At 42.4% G+C, this 21462-nt stretch overlaps 1 protein-coding gene across 13 annotated transcripts in view; it reads left to right on the plus strand.

The window, feature by feature from the left end:
• The window catches only part of TENM2 (teneurin transmembrane protein 2), a 2252147-nt gene that overhangs the window by 1747530 nt on the left and 483155 nt on the right, over positions 1-21462 (plus strand). For 10 of the 13 annotated variants that reach the window (XM_083181867.1, XM_083181874.1, XM_083181869.1 and 7 more), the window contains one exon: positions 2204-2314. The exons of the other annotated variants lie outside the window; for them this stretch is intronic. In XM_083181867.1, the coding sequence (XP_083037993.1) occupies positions 2204-2314 (111 nt within the window). The remainder of the gene's footprint in view (positions 1-2203; positions 2315-21462) is intronic. 13 annotated transcript variants of the gene reach the window in all.

Below are 21462 nucleotides of genomic sequence, written 5' to 3' on the forward strand. Positions count from 1 at the left end.
CTGCTCAGTTCTAGAACACATGCAATTTTCCACTTTTCACCCCAATAGGGCAAAATCGCGTTTATGGCCGCCTTAACTTTACAAAAAGTTTAGCAATGTATAGGGAACTTTGATAACTGATATACCCAATTATCCAATGATGGTCACATGTGGTTTGATCTTGCAACACACACTGTGCTAGATGCAATGGCCAGAACACATGGGAGTATAAAGATGACTGCGCGTGCAAATCTTGCTGGGAAAATATAGATCTTTGTCCAAACATCTACTTGTCTTCTTGTTACCTGTGAGATGTGAACCATGATATTTTTGACCTTGGCAAAGGTCACAATTGGGAATTGGGGATTGGGGATACAATTGTCTGTAGCTTCTTTTGAACACTAGTATTATGTAATTAAACAGTTCTGTTTATCGCGTGGACATATTGAGTGCACTCTCGCATAATAAAATGAAGGCCCTAATTCTTGTTGGCTCATTAAGCAGCAAAAATCACTGCTTACGAGCGCAGAAACACCGCTCCACTGAACGCCCGCCCCTCCTACCGCTGAATCCCCTTGGTACCATGCAAGGGGATGTGTTCGCTAACATGTCCCCTCGCATGCATCCGATAGCAGGAGAAATCATTCGATGGTTGCCGACCATTAAATGATTTCTCCTGTCTTCGGAAATAAGAGTCAGTCTCAACTGACTTTTATTGCCTTTGGTGTCCGCGGAAGAGGGGACGGGCAGTGGCGTCCGGTCAGGCCAGGCCACACATAGCGGGCAAGCGGGTCCCATTCAGCAGGAGCCGCATGGCCGGAAGGAGCCTGCACAAAGACTCCTATGCGGTGGGGCCGCAGCAGCCAGGTCTTACCGCTGCATGTTGTGGTGGGACACACGCCAGTTAGTGTGCTCCATGCTTGTGGATAAGCAGATTAATTTACATAGTACATAATATTGTCATAATGAGCATAGCAGCATAAAAAATATAGATGAGATATACAGTGATGGAACATTTAACCATGAATATTTGCAGGATGTCCCCTGAGAACACTTATTGTTTGGAGCGTACCCCCAAATAGTAAATATTCCTAGGATATATCTACAGGGGGGAACATCAATCTGCATCAATGCAAAATCTATCAAGCTTCATGGCCACTGTAGTTAACACCATCTTCAAATGGTGCTAGCCATTGTAGTCCTTGGCCTACATTTCACTAAAAGTACTGGGAGAGGGATATGCAGGAACTCTCCCTGGTACATTCCGCTTGCACATGCACAGTCGGCAGACTGCACATGTGCTGTAGTGCAGCTGGCCAATATAATATGGGATAATTCTGTATTGTTAACTATCTGAACATAGGGGCCAGATGTATCAAGCTTTAATAAGCGATAAAGTGGGGAGTCATAAACTACTAGCCAATCAGCTCCAATCTCTCATTTTTCAAATCCATCCTGTTATATGGCAGTAAATAGCTGATTGGCTGTTTGTTTATCACTCTACAGTTAATCACTTTTTGAAGCTTCATACATCTGGAATTAAAAGCCCATACACACTATGCCCAGCGTGTATGGACAGCGATGAATGCTATCATCGCTAGGGGTAAAGCCGCTCAGTGCATACACACTGAGAGGCTTTCCCCCTGCCCGAGGCCGTCAGCGATATGCAAAGCCATCCTCAAAGCCGCTCATCTGCTGGTATTACCAGCAGTTTAACGGCTTTTGTGGTGATAATGCGGGAGCGCGCAGCAGCATTCACCGCTCATCGCCGGAGCAAATACACTGGGCGGTGTTGAGCTTAAAGACGTTCTAACATGCTGTTTTGAGCAACTTTCAGCTCAAAGTTGCCCAGTGTTTAAGGGCCCTAATGGGGACAGCCTGGTGCTAAAGCTGGGTACAATCAAACTATAGATGGAGCCACTCTTGATGTTTTCACCACTGGTATCTGGCGGCTGGCACGCTGGCAAATGTGGAGACATGATTGTCTCACATGCTAGCCTGTCCATTGCCGAGAATGGGGCGCGTGAGCATCTCTGATGTATGCGTGCCCCATCCGCTGGCAGGGGATGGCGATCAGCGTGCCGGGAGCCACTCAAATGAGAGCAGCTACATCTGTAAAACACAAACAACTTATCTTAGCAAATTTTTTAAAATCACCTCAAAAGACAAGCAGGCAAAGTGATGTTTTTTGTGTTTTTTATTATTTTATTTCTTCTTACAACAGAACTCGCAGAAGGACAAAGAGAGGGAGATGGAGAGACTTATATACTCTACCTCCAAACAGAGGCATCTACACTACTGAGGGAGGGAGACACAAAGCAGAGATTTCTGGGAGGTAAATGTGTTGAAATAAATGTAAAGAAGCAAAACAATAAGTTCTCTTCATCATTCAAATCAGCAAACGCCCCTGAGCTAAGAAAAATGTCAATTCTTGAACAAACTAAAAAATTAACATAGGCAACATCTTGTCTATTTGTTGCTTGTGTGCCCAAGCTGTTATTTATTGGTTTGTACTTTTTTTTTAAACATGCACACATTTATATTAAGGCTTGTATTAATGACATGGTGTATAATTACAAGGTGCCAGTCTAAAAAAAAAAAAAATCAGTTCCTTGATATCCTGTTCTATACCCCATGCATGCTTTGTTCTGTGCAAAGGACACTGGCATTTGTGCACCATACTCACAGACAGATATAGAGCAGTTCCACCATGTGGAAGATATATTGTGAAAAATGGTAGAAACTGTTCCATAAACTTGTTACATTATATACAATAATGGACTAAACGTAACTGTTGCCCCTGAAGTCTTAACACTATATTCTAAATAATTAAATATACTTCCGTATAATAATTGCTAAAATGCCCCTTACCCTAATAAACAGGATATAACAGTGTGAATAAGCAAAAATCAAAGTATTTGTTTCATAGAATTAGTGCACATATCAAAATATTACCCAATAAAGTTAAATAGAATAATTGATGAACACGTGATATCCCAAGCGGTGATGGGAACCCAAGAAAATAATATCGCTGCAAGGTGGAATGCATTACTAAACCTAGGTCATTGTGGAACCCAAACAGTGTTACCAGAATACCTGGAAATAGCCAGCCAAAGGTAGGGAATTAGGAAATCTGCGTCCTGCCAATTGGGTATAAAACTAGTAGCATAGGACAGCATGATATCCGTACCTGAGGAAGGATTTTAGCAATCCGGAACGGATACAATGCTGTGGACTTAAGGGGACCATTACTTACAGTAACTCCCAGACCCAGCATTTATGCCATCAGCGGTAGTGCTGAACTATCTTTTAATAGCCCAACACAACGTTGAGCGAGAGTGAGAGACAAAGTGGATAACCTGTATTCTTCATGGTTCTGTTCTAAATTAATGGTGTTTTATATTAATAATGTATGTGCACTAACTCTGTGTAATATACTTTCTATTGCGTTAATCCCACTGTTAAATCCTGTTTATTCCAGTAGGGGCATTGTAGTAATTGTTATACAGTATTTTTATTTATTTAGAACATCTTTTTGAAGGGGTGTACACATCGTACAATATACTTTCTATTCAATCCCGATTCTCAAATCGTAGAGTGCAGTGTACGCATTGATTTAGACTATATACTGTAGTACAGACCTGTTCTATATAGTCTTGCATACACATTTTTCTATTGGATTTAGATGCCGCAGTGCTGCACATCTGAATGAAATTGAAATCGAACACGTTCAATTTCCATTTGATTTCAATTCAATTTCCATTTGATATATATTGATATTTTATATAAGCAATGAATAGATGAATATACTTTATCAGACTGTGTGTACGCCCTATAAGAGGTCAGTGCCAACAATCATGTTTAGTCCATTATTATATTTGCATACATGCAGTACATGTAGTAGATGTTTGTTGGGAAGTTTTTTCTTCCATTTGTGCGTAATGAGGGTGCTTCCTTCTATGTTTATTGCACATATTCAAGTTCTTCTCTGCACGCTATAATAATTGTATCTCATATATATATATATATATATATATATATATATATATATAAAAGCACAAAGATATAGGTAAACCTGCGCTAGTGTATAGCCAACCACCAGCTGTAACCAATCAGACAGTCCACTGATTGTAGAAAACACTAAGTCTGTGGTGAGACAGCAGCAACCTCCAAGAAGCACTCCGGACTCCGGGAGTGAAAGGGGTAATCTGTTCAAAAACAAGAAGAGGTGCGCCTCATAGTGTAAAACCGTATTTATTTTAAAACACAGACAAGTGCAGGTACACAGATCAATAAAGACTCGTACCAGGCGGTTAACCGCTGTGGGCTGGGTACCACAAGGTTTGACATAAAACTCCCAGGCAATAACTCCTACCACCTTCCAAGGCGCCGCTGGATCTCGAACAGACTGCCGGCTAGCCACCAAGACAAGCAGCGTGTCAGCGTGTTGGCGAACGTGGATGGAGCAGGAGAAGCCGGGTGCAAGGTAAGCTGTCGTCACTAGCCCCGCCCTAATGCATTTCGTATCCAAACTTCGTCAGAGGGCGAAGTTTGGATACGAAATGCATTAGGGCGGGGCTAGTGACGACAGCTTACCTTGCACCCGGCTTCTCCTGCTCCATCCACGTTCACCTACACGCTGACACGCTGCTTGTCTTGGTAGCTAGCCGGCAGTCTGTTCGAGATCCAGCGGCGCCTTGGAAGTTGGTAGGAGTTATTGCCTGGGAGTTTTATGTCAAACCTTGTGGTAACAAGCCCACAGCGGTTATCCGCCTGGTACGAGTCTTTATTGATCTGTGTACCTGCACTTGTCTGTGTTTTAAAATAAATACGGTTTTACACTATGAGGCGCACCTCTTCTTGTTTTTGAACATATATATATATATAGTTCTGGGGTGGAAGCACTCCTAATCCGTCCAATATGTAAGCAATGTGCTTCAAACCTCGGTGCCCTCCAACGGAGCAGTGGGTACAGCTAGTATACAAACATGGGGAGGTGGCGGCACTCAAAATAAATCACACAATGGCAGCTTGAATCACCAACGTTTCTGAGCCCTGAGGCCCTTTTATCAAGGTGCAGGAAGACTGCACCTTGATAAAAGGGCCTCAGGGCTCAGAAATGTCGGTGATTCAAGCTGCCGCTGTGTGATTTATTTCGAGTGCCGCCACCCCCCCCCCCATGTGTGTGTATATATATATATATATATATATATATATTCATTCCAAGGAGTCTGCACTCGTATCGCATCCATGTAATCAGGGGGGTGCTCCACAAGATGAATAAACATCAAAGTATATCGGAGGTAGAATGGGCACTCACCAAGGTCAAGGTTATCAAGGTATCATTTTATTTGCATTTTATCATTGTTATCAAGGAATCATTTTATTTGCATCATACAGACATACCATTCCATGGATGGTATGTCTGTATGATGCAAATTATATATATATATATATATATATATATATATATATATATATATATATATATACACACATACATAGATATGTAACATCTTTTGCCAGCAGTGTGTAAGGTTCCCGTAAATTACTCTATATTCATATAATCCTAACAAGAATCAAATTCCATTTTTCTGGTGATGTTAAAGTATTTAACTATAAGAGTTGTCCTCTACATATGAAAGCAGTATGTTGCATGTTTAATCCCTCACTCTCACATTAGCAGTACATTCTTTCTCTCTAATTACAGAGAAAATAATGGCGAGCATCGTATGCTGCAAAAACATGCATGAATCACAGTTTTGTAGTCTGCTTCTTGGTGGTTAATAATTAACATTGCTGTCAATTTTCATTGTGCAGTGAAGTGCAGTTTAAACGGTAGGCTGGCAACACATTTTGGAGATAGGCGCACACATATACCTGTACATGACAAGATTGTAAATTAGCCAGTTTGGAGGATGCCAGGAATAAAATGTTCTCATTGCTAAGATTCATAATGTAGATAAATGAGTATTCTTCAGACTAGGCTTCTCTTGTTATAATACACTCCATACCAGAGGATAGGGTCAATGAGCTCTGACAAGAGATCTGATCCCAAGATACCTTTCCACATAAAAATGAGGCAAGCCAACAAGCGAGCAATAGTAAAAGAAAAGATACATAGAAACACCTTAATTAGAATTACAGTATAGGTTGCACCAAGCTCTTTAATTTTCTGTCTAAATGATGTCAGATGAAAGGACTCAAGTGAAGTTACATTATAGAGAGCCATTTAATGTGTGTTTAAATACTATAATATACAGACATAAGTTAATATAAATGTGCCGCCCTGCACAGTTCTTCCTTAAACCGCAGCCTCCGTGTGCCAAGAGGTTAAATCAGCTCTAATTGGTGCGTACAGAAGCTGGAATTATCCAAACCATTCAGTTAAATATTCACTCCATTCCAAAATGTATGTAATTGTGTAATTTATTATGATTCATCTTAGGTTTGTTGTATTTTTGGACACTTCTATATTATGTTAGGGTACTAGTGTATACGTTTGCCTAACATGCTGTATTTTTATGTATAGTTTTAATAATCACAAACTAAAGCGTCACATTTTTGTTTTGTCATACAGTATGTTGTTTTGGGTGTTAGGGTTTGTTGTTTCACATTTAAATGCTTTCTACTCTTACATGAATATATATAATTAGTTCAGTTGTAGTTCTTGTTATAGTGCAGATGTTTTATTTTTATAATTTAGCTTCACCTCTAAATAAGGACTGTCTGGGGGCATGAGGCATCCCTGGAATGTCACTCTGTGCAAAGGCAACACACTCTGTTACCGGACCAGGCGAGCAGGCTACCGGCTCTTCTGGAAATGCCAAAAGTGGCAAATGGCCAGTCTTGCCATGCCTCTAATAAAGGGCTAAAATAGGAATTTTTCTGTAATGTTCCATTCAGAACACACTTCATCAATAAACAATGACAGTGGGGGTTCCAATCTCTATGCCTCCTCTGTTCCTCTATTCCACCCCTCATCTTGGTGCAGTGAGGGGTAACTGTAGACCACTGACCTGTCAGAGTAAAGCTTTCCTCACCAATATATATTCATTTAGGATTCTGTTAATGACAGTATATTCAGGGCCATCTTAACAGCATTATGTCCCCTACCTAAACAACCTCACCTCTCTCGGAACACCTCACTGATAACGTTGGGTGTGATGATGTCATGCTCGATATTTACACTGGAGGAGGTGTACAAGGGGAGGAGGGATGCTGGCCAATGCTGAGCAGTGCTAATGGGATCGCAGTATGCAACCTTTCACTTTTTATTTGCTCTGCCTTCGGCTGCCCTGGAACCCTTATGCTTGTGGGGCCCCCAGGCAGTAGCTCACCCAGCCCAGTGGAAATGATGGCCCTGAGTATATTAACCCTTTCCCCTCTCCATGCACATATCTATGAGATGCTGACACCTATAGTGTGCAGACAGGATACAGCATACCAGATGCTGTTACCTCCAACATTTTACCAGCTTGAATATATTTGCCCTGTATTAAGCAACTTTCCTCTTCATCATTGGCTGACCAGGAGGTGCAAAAAGTTTGTGAAATAGTTGTAATTAAATTGAGCATTTACCTGTAGTGATTCTGCTCCTCATAGCCCCACATTTGGGACACATAGCAGCAGCACAGCTAACATCCACTTTAATTACCTTCAGTCACCTCTGATTGTATCACAAAGATCAGATGCTGTGGGGGTGCAAAACCCTAGGTGTAGTCCTTAATGGAGAGGGACATGTAGAGGAAGATGTAAGAGGAGGGGGTAAGTGCCAAAGCACTATAACCTGTTTTCTATACAGTAATGTACATTTGCCCAAAATTGCATTGCGATAATTGAGTATATCACAGGGATAGATCAATTATCACATGCTGCACATAGCTTTCAGGAAAGCTCTGTACGTGAGAATCCTCTTATGGCACCTCCCAGGATAATAATTGTCAAAAGAGAATGTGACCAACTGCCCCCAGTTAATCCCCTCTCTCTTTCATACTTACCAGTGATTGGAGGTCCCTTGAGGGTAGCCAGTCATCTGATCCTGTGCTCTGCTGTGACCCCCAGTGCTGTAAATTGAGATGCATTCTTCACAGCATCACTTTACTTCACTGGGGGAATCACAGCAGGGGCACAATGATCAGATAATTGGCTATCCTCACTGGATCACCATTCACAATGCAGTCAAGTATTCCTATTTATTTTCCTACAGTGATTCACCTGTAGGGTTACCACCTTTTTGTTGAGAGATTCCCGGACAGTGGCCCGCCCCTTGACACACCCACTGCCCCGCCCATGTCCCGCCTCCAGCTCCGCCCTTTGGCCCGCCTTATGTTGATTTTTTTTTTAACATTTGCTTCAATTTCATTCTTGATTTTGCATACCATAATGCCAGTTACATGTTACGACATACACCGCAATGCCCATTACACGATATGCCAGGATTGAAAAAGTTTTTAGGGAAGAAGGAACAATACAGACAGTGCGCGCCGAAGGCGCGTGGCCAAAATTTTCAACATAATGCCGATTACACGTCACACACCCATTACATAGTGTACAAAATGCCATAGTATACCACCTGCCATAATGCCTATTACACGTTATGCCACACAGCGCACATTACACATTATGCTTATTACTTGTTATGCCAGGACTCAATTTTATTCTAAAATAGGGACAACACGGACACTGTAATGCTGATTACACATCACACACCCATTACATAGTATACCACATTCCATAATGCCCATTCCAAAATCTTCACTGACACACTGGTGACTACACTATTATTTGCTTTCAAAAGCTTGCTTGAAAAATAGTGATCGTCATCATCATACAACAACAACATACTATTGTATTGGGCCAGGCCCAGGCCAGCCACAGTTGTAAATCTGGCCACAGTTGTAAATCTAGAGAGAGAGAGTAGCTCCTGTGGCTGTGCTAAGTGCTGGCAGTGCTGGCTGGGCCTGGCTGGGAGGTTGGCTGGAGCAGGCCTGGCTGGGTGGTTGCGGCGGGCACAACTCAACATAGCCCAGGTGACTTGGGTGCGGCGCAGACGGGGACAGGGGACTGCCTGCCTGGACTGTGGTGACAGTATGGTGACAGTGTGGCCCTCTGCCCTTACAACACAGAAACACAACGAGAGGGAAATAAGTAAACTCAACTTACAGTAGTATACTGAACTGAATAATATACAATATAAATACTGATCCTGTGCCCACACTCAGGCCCGCTGCCCGCCCACCCACCACACTGCGGAACTTACAGTACTGGTACTGCTGAATAATATACTGCAGTGGCTGCGGATGCAATCATCATGCCACAGCGCTCACCGCCGGCGCGTCCGTCGCGTCAGGCAGCCGCACTCTGTCTCACGTGGTGTCACTGCTGTCAGGCGGGCGGGAGTGTGTCATGCGGCAGCGCCGCAGCCGCTGCCCGCAGGAGGAGTCGGACACCACGTCACACACAGTGACACACACAACTGTGTCCCGCCTCCCTCCTCCTCCAAGCGAGCGCCGCGGCGGAGTGACCGTGTCACTCAAGATCAGGGGTGGGCAACTATATCGGCTGGGGGGCCGCTTTACACTTCAAGTAAATATTCGAGGGCCGTGTGTGTGTGTGTGTGTGTATATATATATATATATATATATATATATATATACACACACACAGTGTTACACACACGTATGTATGTGTGTATATATATATATATATATATACATACACAAACACACACACAGTGTTACAGTGTGTGTGTGTGTGTGTGTGTGTGTGTATGTATATATGTATATACATACACACACAGTGTTACACACATGTATGTATGTGTGTATATATATATGTATGTGTATGTATATATATATATATATATATATATATATATATATATACACACACACACACAGTGTGTGTGTGTGTATATATATATATATATATATATATATATACATATACACACACAGTGTTACACATGTGCATATGTATATATATTATTTACATAGCTCTGCAGCAACAAATTACTTGTAAAAGAGTAGCCTTCTTTGGTGGTGGATTCGGAGCCTGCCAGAGGGGAGCCAGGACAGGAGACAGTGCCCGCCGCTGAAGCATGACCGCGCCATCCCCCCCACAGCATTACTGGGAGTGTGGGAGGGGACGCGGTCACGCAGCAGCCACCTCCCCGCCATTGGTTGGTGCGGCCGCCGCGTGACCGCGTCCCCTCCTACAATCCCAGTACTGCTGTGCGTGCGGGGATGGCGCGGCTCGGGACCCTTCCGATGTCTGCCACTCACACACAGTCTCTGATGGCTGCCCGCACCGCAGTAATGTAATCTGCGGTGCCGGCGCAGCGGGCGGGGGGGGGTTGGAGATCAATTCCCGGACTATGTATAGTCCGGGACAGCCACCCTTCCGGACTCCGGACGCCGGTGTCAATTACCGGACTGTCCGGAGTAATCCCGGACGGGTGGTAACCCTATTCACCTGTGTGTTTTTTAGACACACACATGGCTGATCACAAGGGTGGGGTCTGAGCACAGCCTTCACTACCAGCAGATAGTGATAGGCTGTGCAGGAGTCGGGATACCTGAATAACGATATCTCAAGATGGCCTTATTAACAGAGGCCCCTCGGGTATATTGTACTTTTTCTCATTTCATATTCCGAGTAGGGGAAATGCAATCTGGTTACTAAAAAGAAAATGTAAATTTGAGGGCTTGGAAAAGATAATTTGAATGTATTACAAATAAAATGAGTTTGTGGGTTATCATTTTTTTCACATATTGGCAGGGCATGTATGCTGTAAGAGGTCAGGTTGAGCATGACAGATCTTTTGATGTTTGCAAGATCTTGTGCATACACAGTGGGTCTTGCGAGGATCGCCAGAGTGGGGAGTCTTCTCTCCCCAAGTCATACGTCTGAGATATTAACATATCTGTGCGGTAAAACTTTGTGCTTCACTTCAATAAAAGGAGAAGCAGGAAGAGATATAGCAGCGCAATACGTACTTCTGCACCATAGAAAAATTGAATTTCTTTGCATAAAAAAAATACTTGGCCCATCTAGTCTGCCGTTGTATTAGCTGTAATACAAATATTTCAACTAGGAACCTTTGAATTAGAACATCGGGAACAGCTGGGGCATGCTGGGGTGTAGCTTCATCAGATAGGGTGTGCATAGCACTACTGAAGTACTAGATCCCCTTCCCACCTATTAAACCACTATCCAGTATGTATGGTATACTGTATGTGAGAATGCATCCCATCTCCCCACTAATCGGGACAATTGGAGTGTATGGTAACCTGCCAATTTCATGTACTCATCAGCTGGTCTCACTAATTGCGATTTGATTGGGCTGATTTTTCCATATTGACAACTTACAGGTTGTAAATCATACCTAATTTGTCTTTGGATAGATAATGGTTTGTTTGCTAATGTATTGAAATATATATATCTTTTTTAAGTTTTATTATATTAGAAAACTAGGCATAGAATTGGGTTAAAAGGCACTTCCAGGATTCTGTGGGGGTATTTTTGAACTTTCACAGTTCTAAAATCCATATAACCTATACATGTTATCCATTATGTTATGTGGGTATAGTGATTTGTGTATATGTAGTTTAGTTTACAATTAAAGGAGTGAGAGGGCTGTAAATACAATCCATATTTGGAGTTATTATTCTTACTTTAAACTTGCAACACTCTGATTTGGCAGCACAACTGATTCAAATAAACCGGCTCTAGACTCCAGTCACCTGCACATGGCCATGCATGGGCATTACGTAGTACAGGTCCAACACCGAGAAGTAATAAACATGCCATTGCATTGTCCCAGCAAGATTATTCTGATACATGTTGGCAGACTGATTAATGGCATGGATTGCAGTTTTTATGCAAACTTTGATACATCTCACTGTGAAACTAGTGCCAGGGACTGAATGAAGCCATCACTGGCACCTTCTATGAAAGTCATGCCAATTTTCTGCCTGGTATTTTAATTGGCAGTGAAGATTTAATAGTCACCAGCTCTTCTTCTTAAATCTGTGCATACATGTATTTTCTGGATTCTGTGGCATTTTTCCATACCTCCCAACTGTCTTGATTGTCACTGTATAGTTCCTACCCCGGGTAGTAGAGGTGGGGAGCAGTGAGTACATACTGTATGCATACGCACAGCATCTGTCATGAGCCACTGCTGCGGCTCATTATTTTTATGTCAGTTTCTGTGAGCTTTCCAAAATTCTGTTTCGGGTATGGAACTCACTGATGACCTCCTGTGGTGAGTCTGTGATATTGCAGCTCTATTCTGTGTGATTGTTCTGCACAAAGCTGTCGCTTAATTAGCTTGTTAACTTTAGGTCTCAGCTGTGGCCATCCTAAACAGCGGTCACAGCTGTGAGGTAACACCTAAAAACCATAACAGCATCTATTCCCTGGACATAAAAGGCATGGGGACATGGCCAGCAGTCACAGAGTGCTGGACATGTCCCCACAGTGGTAAAAATTGGGATGTGACTTGCTATCTCAGCATTCCCATGAATCCATGCTCCTTTTGTTGAGGCCACACCCCTTTTGGAAGTGTGCAAGGTTCCCATCTCCAATTCTCTAAATGTGGGGAGGTATGTTTAATATTAGTGCAGGGTGTGTGGGACCAACGATGCACACCCTGCACTCATGTTCTCCAGCAGTTGCCTCTCTGGAGTAGCGCCAGAAAAATCTGCAAGAAAATAGCATCTAGGCCATTTTCCCAGAGACCTGTGCGAGTGCAGTAAACACTGGCACAGCGCCAGAGTTTACTTGTGCCAGTGGCTAGAAAGGAGGGGACCCAGTCACAGACTGCACATAGGTCCCTTCTCTCTCAATAAGCCCCTGTCTGGATCTGTTAAGCTTTCATCCTCAGAACACTTAAAAATGTGATTTAACGTAAAGTAAATGAAACAGGTTAATTAAATAGGCACAGTTTGATGTGATGAGAAAACCAGGTGAGAGGACATTATGTGCCATAATGCAAACCTCAATAAATGGTAGGCAAAGCCGGAATTTGTAAACCGTGTACGTATATCACTGAAAGAGAAGAAAATTACAATTCTTTGAAATCATGTTCTAAATGTTATTTTGCATAATCATTTGGAAAGGAAAACGCTGAAGCATAATCTACTGCTATGCATATAATGTGCACTGTTATATTTCCAACTGTTGATTCCAATATATTTCAAATAGAAAAGATTAGTGGATACTGCCACCTCTTGTTTTTTCATTGGTCCTTTACATATCATCAAGACTTCTAAAGCATTCAGTACACAATGCACCCAGCAAATGAATGTTGACTACAGTCGAGAACTGAAAAGGTTTAAGCTCTAGAGACGTGTCAGCATCACTTAGCTTCCTTTTGGTTTTAACTTTCACTAAATCAACACTTTAGTTTGCCCTGAGATAATCAGAATAATTTTCAGCTTTGTTCAAATAGAACATACCAAGGTCGAATATGTAAAACTTTACTGTACAGTCAATAAATGTTACGGAGGAATTCTATAACTTTCCATCACAGTGTTAGACTCTATTAATTTTTTTTAACACGGCAAATCAAATGATTGCCGTGAAAATGTTGTTTTCTTAATGGTTTTGTTTAAGCTACAGACCATTTCTTTTCAATATAGGTTTATCTTAAGTCAAGGCTGACATTGCATTCTGGATCCATTGCTTTAGAGATGTTGTCAGTAAATACTAGATGATGAAATCATCCATCTGGTGGAAAGATGATTGGATTATCCGAGATGGTATCAGACAGTTCCTGAAGACAGAACACGTGGGATCATTTCCATCTGTGAATGTTTCTTTGCTTTTGGGAATTGGAAAATAGAGTTTGTCGTATTAGGACGCTAGATTTGCATAGCAAGTAGTACGATGAGCTATAGGAACACTGCATCTGCAACACACCATGACATGTCTCGCTTTATAGAGATAATAATGCTAATAAAAAAAAAAAATGAAAACAAGAAAAAAAAATTCCACTTAAAATAACACTCAAATCAAATATACAAAAAGGAATCAGTCAAAGAGAGTGAGAGTGCTCTGTGTATATATGTCGCAACCTAATGCTACTCAACGAAATATAGTTGGCACATGGGCTAAATTGCTAAAGCCCCAAGCACTGACCCCAAGAGAAAGACAGAGACTGTACATGCAAGAATGCAGGTCACAAAACTCCCAGATGACCTATAAAATCCTTTTTATTTTACAGTAAATGTGAATATTATTCCTTATAATACACAATATTTAAATTGAAACAAAGCAATGTGCTTGTATTATGCTGGATACACACTGCCAGTCATATTCAGTGATCACCTGATAGGCGGATATATATCGTTTAGTAATCGGCCAGTTTGTAACAGTGATATCTGTCAATCTTATTATTCACAGACATATTGCATTGGCTCTGCAACACAACTGATATACAGTACCAACGCATTGTGCTGTGTGTACAGGCAATCAGACAACCGTTTGTACTCCCGCATCGGAAACCAGCGAAGATTGACAGCATAACTGGGCATATACGCCCATCCAAATGTGACTGGTCCATCCAGAGAGATATCTGCAGATCAATTTATCTGTCACTTTGTACTCTACTTATTCTAGTGCTTCCCAAATCCATTCCTCAGGATACAATGATATGTGCATGTTTCCAAAATTATCTCGCTGTGGGCCAGATGTACTAAAAGTGATAAAGTGGAGAGCCAATCAGCTGCTAACTGCCATGTTGTCTTTTAAAATGTCAGTCAGTAATGAATACACCTGTGCTCCAGCAAAGAGATATGGAAAGCATGTACTGATTTGGGAAGCACGGGATACGGTCATTTGGTCTACAACAACTAAGGACAAGCATTGGGTCAACACCACTAGTGGACCTAATGCTTGTCGACCTAGTTGTTGTAGACCAAATGATCCACACCCGGGAAGCACTGCTATAAGGTGATCCAGGTGTATTTTTATCCTCATCACTGATATGATACGGAAATAGTTGCTTGTAGTGACTACATATGAACCAATCATGGTCAGATCAGCTTTCGCCCACAAATGAACCACCTGCGAGTGAGAAGTTGATGTTGGAAATGATGTGAGCAGGTGTTGATAATTCTATAGGAACACACCAGTGGATGACTCAAACTATGAACAGACCAAGTACTTAACCAGTGGTATTGGTGTATGGATAAATATTGTAACAGATGCAGCCATACTCACCGGTGATGGAGCAGATCATGATCAGAGTGGGAGGTCATACAACTCACCAGCTTGGGAGTGTATGCTTCAAATGGGATGCTGGATCATCTTCTATAACAGATATCAAATAGTTCTCTCGGTACTTATGTAATATCTGGGCTCCCATTTTTCTTATGAGACCGCGTCCCCTTGCGGGGCTCGCTGCGCTCGCCACGCTTCGGGCACGGTGGCTCGCTACGCTCGCCACACTATATAAAATCAACTCCATGCGTAGTTGGATAGTAGGAGTATGAATAAAATGGGGTGCATTTAACATGGGAGCCCAGATAATACATAAGTACCGTTCTCTCATACTAGTTTAGCAGGGAACCACCATTTTACTCTACACAGTTTCAAGATGGCCACTGCAAATGCTGAGTATAGATATCTGTGCCCATCTTGAGATAGGTCATGCAGCCTCCCTGCAGAACAAGAGCTCTGGAGTGTGCACAGTTGCGCACTCCTCTTCCAACAATTCAGACAAGATCTAGTCATTTGTATCTTTGGTTGGCTGATTTCTGGCTCAGTTGCAGTCTTTTAGTGTAGACAAAAGAAGACCAAGGCTGACATCAGTAGTCTAATGCGTTTTCTGCCATACTGGTAATGATTTGATTGATTTTGGTTGCATAAGTTTGTTATATGGCTTTTAGTGTCCTTTCATATGGATAATGAGAGTTTTGCTGATAATGGAGGAGACTGGTGTTCTGGTGACTAGAGTCGCTTAGCACCCTCGCTCATGTATGTTACAGAATAGCTTGATAAGATTGAACTGAAACCATAGGTTGTGAATTACTGCTGCAGCAGACATTAGTGGCAAATGCCTTTTCCCTTAACAACCTGTATTTTCTCTCTTAAGTGTAGATTAGGTTTCTAAATCTTCTATGTTTTGGAGACTTTGAAAAGCACTGGTGCCCTTGGGTCAAGTATTTCTTTTCTTGTACTGGCTCCATATAAGAACGTAAGGATAAACCCATTGTGTCAGTATAAATAGCATTTGATTTCTCCATCTGGAATAGCAATCTGAGAAAAACAAGATTAATCATTGTAGCACATACTTATTGCACATAAATTACGGGAGGTTGCTCAAAAGAGAAATCAACACAATTCTCAGCCGCCAAATAAAGAAAAAAAAAAAACAATAAGATCAAATTCATCATAAAATCCTGCATTCTCCCTGGATTGGGAAATTCTGACTGCAAGTACAATATAGTTTTATTTGCAATGTGGTTTTTTTGTGATGTATGGAATCTTTGAGTCCCGTTCAGACCAAAGGTAGTAATAACCATTTTAAGTATTTATTTTCAAAATAAAATAATAGGAGCAGATAAAAAAAGGGAATTAGTATCAAGCATTCAGCAAAACCTAGTAAACCTATTAGATGACAGAGCTCTAAAGAAGTCATGTAAGACAATATCAAGTATGTGATTAGCGAAAAATAAGTTACCCACTTCATTCTCCGCCATGTTCTGGATATCCGGGCAGACTCACTGCACTCAGCGATAGAAAATATGGCTTTGCTATTAGAGCACCTTGTTCTTACTTAAGGGGGACGTATTAAGCACCCAAATTAAAGATTTATGTGCAGGTTATTGGACATAACAATATATAAGCTTATTGAACATTTATTTGTGTGTGTTTCTGCAAATTTATGAAATAACCATTTTTATTTAACAAACTATCTGACCCGCCAAGGGAAACCTTGGGGTTTTTTTAATTCCAAAATTGCTGTAAAAATTTCTTCTTATGCTGTGCCAAAGGCCCAAGATTGTAATGTTTGCATTGATACTCAATGACAGCAATGAAATCAGGTGTGGTGTTGTTGTTTGAAACACACCGCTCCTGACTTGATAGCTTGTGTGTTGATGAATTCCACATACACTCCTGAGATGTAGCATCTATGATGCATTTATTTTGTGTGTGTTCTGTGTGTGTGTTGTAGTGTCTGTGGGTCTGTGTTGTAGTGTGTGTGGTGTGTTGTGTTATGTATGTGTGTGTGTCTGTCCAATGTGTAAGTGTGTGAGGTGCGCCACATATATATATATATATATATATATATATATATATATATATATATATATATATATATATATATATATACATATATGTGTGTGTGTGTGCATGTGTGTGTGTGTTCTGTATCTGTGCAATATTTAAATATGTGTGTTCTGTGTGTATTGTACTGTAAGTGGTGTGTTATGTGTGTGTGTGTTGTGTGTATCGTGTATCTGTCCAATGTATGTGTGTGAGGTGTGCTATATGTATATATATATGTTTGGTGTGTAGGGTGCTGTGCGTGTGTATGTGGTGTACTGTGTGTGTACAATGTGTACATGTGTGTGATGTGTGGTATGTGTATATCCCAATTTATTCCCAAATTATTCCTAATTGTTTAAAGCAGGGGTCTTCAACCTTGTGGGCCACATTAAAAAATTCTACGAAGGCCGAGGGTCACTAATCTCTACTGTGGTATTTAGCACAGCCCTTCATAGATAGACATCACAGCCCCCATTAAGCACAGAGTTTTATAGATAGAAAGCACAGCCCCCGCATACATAGTTGGTACAGCTGCCCATACACATAAACCCTGCATACAGTAGTAAGCACCAGGGTTATTGCTAGACATTTAGGGTCCCAGTGCGAACAGAAAACAAATGCAGCTCATATTATATTATTTATGAGGGCGCGCTCCCAAAAAAGGGTGTGAACTAATTTTAAGGGGTGTGGTCTAATTATATAAGAGTGTGAACTATCAGAGTGTGAACTACTTGACTCCAGCGCTGCTTCTCTGTACTTTTTGCTTGTTCTTCGTGACCAACAGGGACTGACTACCCCTGTACCCCAGCAGCTGCTTGGTAAGAACATCTCATACACCAGGTGCCTACTCTCTGCTCTCTAGTAAGACTTGACATCTCACTTTTGCAACCTGCATGACCAGACATTGGTTACAGTAGGAATGGTTGTTGTCCTTCCATGCTTAAATTGGCTGGCTAAAGGCCACACAGTGACATATAAACATGAAGGCCCACACAGTGACCTAGTACGCCTCACAAATCATGCCCAAACAATGACAGGCTACTTAAATCAATATACACTGTTTATCCGTAATGCCCATTACACATTGTGCCACACACCGTAATGCCCATTACACATTATGGGCCTTATTCTAGTTCACTCTTTTTTTGACAAATTCCTTCTTAGATGGACAAAACCATGTGCACTGCAGGTGGGTCAGATGTTACTTGTGCAGGGAGAATTAGATTTGGGTGGGGTTTTACTTCAAAGTGAGATCTACAGTATATTGCAGTGTAAAAATAAAGCAGCCAGTATTTACCCTGCACAAAAACAAAATAACTCACCCGAATCTAATTCTCTCTGCACATTTTATATCTGCCCTGCAGTGCACATGGTTTTGTGCATCTAAGAAGGATTTTGTCAGAAAGAGTGAACTAGAATAAGGCCCTATGCCATACACCATGATGCCCATTACACATTATGCCACACACCATGATACATATTGCAGTATAATGCCCCCAATACTCCTGCTTATACATATGATGCCTCCAGCAGTGCCTCTCATAAAATGCCACCAGTAGTGTCCCTCATAAAATGCCACCGTTAGTGTCCCTCACAAAATGCCACCAGTAGTGTCCCTCAAAAAATGCCCCAGTATTGCCCCCCATAGTCAGCACCACATTGCACATCCTGCCAGCCCTCCCAAAGTCAGCATCACACAGCCTGGTAGCCCCCCTCATAGTTAGCACTGCATTTGGCCAGCTTCCCCCTTCCCTAAGAAACCTGCCTGAATCTTCTGCAATGTCACAAGATGCCCCGTGTTCCTGGCAGAAGTCTCAGGAAACACAACAGCTCCGTCAGAGGGTTGGCGACGGCTGTCACTCTCTTCACTGAAAGGGCACGGACGGGATGGGTAAGCGGTGTCAGGAAATACACAATGCGCATGTCCGTGCACAGTCCCGCGCACCCCAGCCACTGCACATCCACCTCCGCGGCGTCCCACATGCAAAGGGGACTAGCGCGAAAAGTGTTTTTTTTTTACACGGTAATGACAGGCAGGCGGCAGGCCACTCAAAACAACCCGCAGGCCATGGGCTGAAGACCCCTGGTTTAGAGCCTCCACAATAATGTTAGAATTCATACTCAATGAAATCAGGTGTGGTGTTGTTCAATCGTCATCTGTTTCCCAGGTTGTTGATCTTTTTTCCAGATCACCAATCAAAGCAAATTGAACCCTGGTGTTTTTAAAATTTCTAAGTGAAATTTCACAAAAACGGCTTTGGGGTGCACACCACTAGGTCCAGAGATAATTTGTTGCCGAATTTGCCAGCTCAGGGTGTCACGGTGTCTCCGCAATGCGACACACACACACACACACGCACTTTTCAACTTACAATATAGATGACAAGTACATCATTTGAAATATCTGTAGTTTATCATTCAGAGCAGTAGAACGCACTGCTGAGCTGTCTGAAGTAGGTAACTTATTTTTCTCTAACCCTGTACATAAAACTGTGACCACACACTGGAGCTCATTGATGAACGCATATCAAAGCTCTTTTGACTCAAACTGATCTGTATTTCAGGTTGTTTTTTTTTTCTTTTTTTTTTTTAAATGCAATGTGTATATAGCCTCAAGGAAGATTTTTACTGGTACAGAGCATAAAACAAAGAAACAAAGGTCACACAGCCACTTCAAAATTTCAGGCATTATTTCATCCTGGATACCACCCCTTTCCCATCTCATCTGTAGTAAATCATCCCACCATAGCTATAGTTTACCAACACACTCACACACACATATACACACACACACACACACACACACACTGGGGCGGATGTATTATCCGTCGTTATGGGGGAGAAGGGTATCAGCGCACGTTATGTGCACAGATACCGCTTCTCCCCCATGTATGATGGAGCTAGCGTGCGGTATTGGACAGGGGCGCTATGCGCCCCTGTCCATATCGGCGCTGCTATCAAAATGATAGCAGGCCGAATGTATGAACGGTCAGCATCGCTGACCGTTCCGCACGAAGCCGGATTTGGCTTCGCCAGCCTCAGGCTGGCGAAGCCCTATCAAAACAGCAGGGACAGCGCTGTCCCTGCTGTCAGCTGTGGGCTGCGCTGGGGATCTCGCGTGAACAGCGAGATCCCGCGCATGCCCAGTGCGGCCGGCCGGGGGACAGGAGATAGCGCATCAGTATTAACTGATGCGCTATCTCCAGAAAGGGACATCGCTGAAGGGGGGAGTTAACGCTCCCCCGCTTCGGCAGACAAGATGTTAATACATCTTGTCGATGTCCCTTCCTGCTTCGCCTCGCTATTGAGGCGAAGCAGGAAGTATCATAGCGGCGCGATAAGCGCTGCTATGATACATCTGCCCCACTGTCTGATCCCGCAAATCTCAATATAGCACAGTGAAAAGGACTGAGCCATAACTACATGACCAACCTCTCCTAGCACATGTGCTCTTTCTTTGCCTCCAGGATCTCCCAGGGGTTGAAGTATCAAAAGTAGTGAAGTACACAGGTTAAAAGAAATAGCTGACTTTTTATGATCATTTGATTACCACCAACTAGCTGGTTAGCTGGTTGGTTTAAAAACAACAATACTAGGGCTTGGCTGGGGGGACCAATGGTTACACAGAGACCAATGGTTACAGTCCATAGGTATTGCATTGCACATGGGCTCTTAGGCCAAGGAACCACACCGCACGCATCACACCAATAATTTACTACTCCCCCCTCTGGAGTCCCGCATTGAGTGCTGCATCTGTGGCAAAAGTCTCTGCCAAAATGGCTACTGTGCATTTGTGAATTTAGTCTCCGGAACATGGCAGGTAACATGTTTCCAGATATATATATATGTACAGATATTTTTGGGGGCCCCCACCCCCTCACGCACTAATAGTTGTGTAGAGCAGGGAGGGATGGTGGGTGTATTGGTGGCAGAAGTCATATAATGGCTGCCCCCAAGCTCAGACTATCTTACTTCTGAACTGACAGCTTCAACACAATATACCACACACCATAATGCCCATTACACATTATGCCACACACCATAATGCCCATTACACTTTAGGCCACATGCCATAATGCCCATTACACAATGTCACACACCATAATGCCCATTAAATATTATGCCACACACCATAATGCCCATTACACATTATGCCACAAACCGTAATGCCTATTACACATTATGCGACACACCATAATG

This window comes from Crinia signifera, chromosome 4 (assembly GCF_055691185.1).
Source record: "Crinia signifera chromosome 4, ASM5569118v1, whole genome shotgun sequence".
Lineage (NCBI taxonomy): Eukaryota > Metazoa > Chordata > Amphibia > Anura > Myobatrachidae > Crinia > Crinia signifera.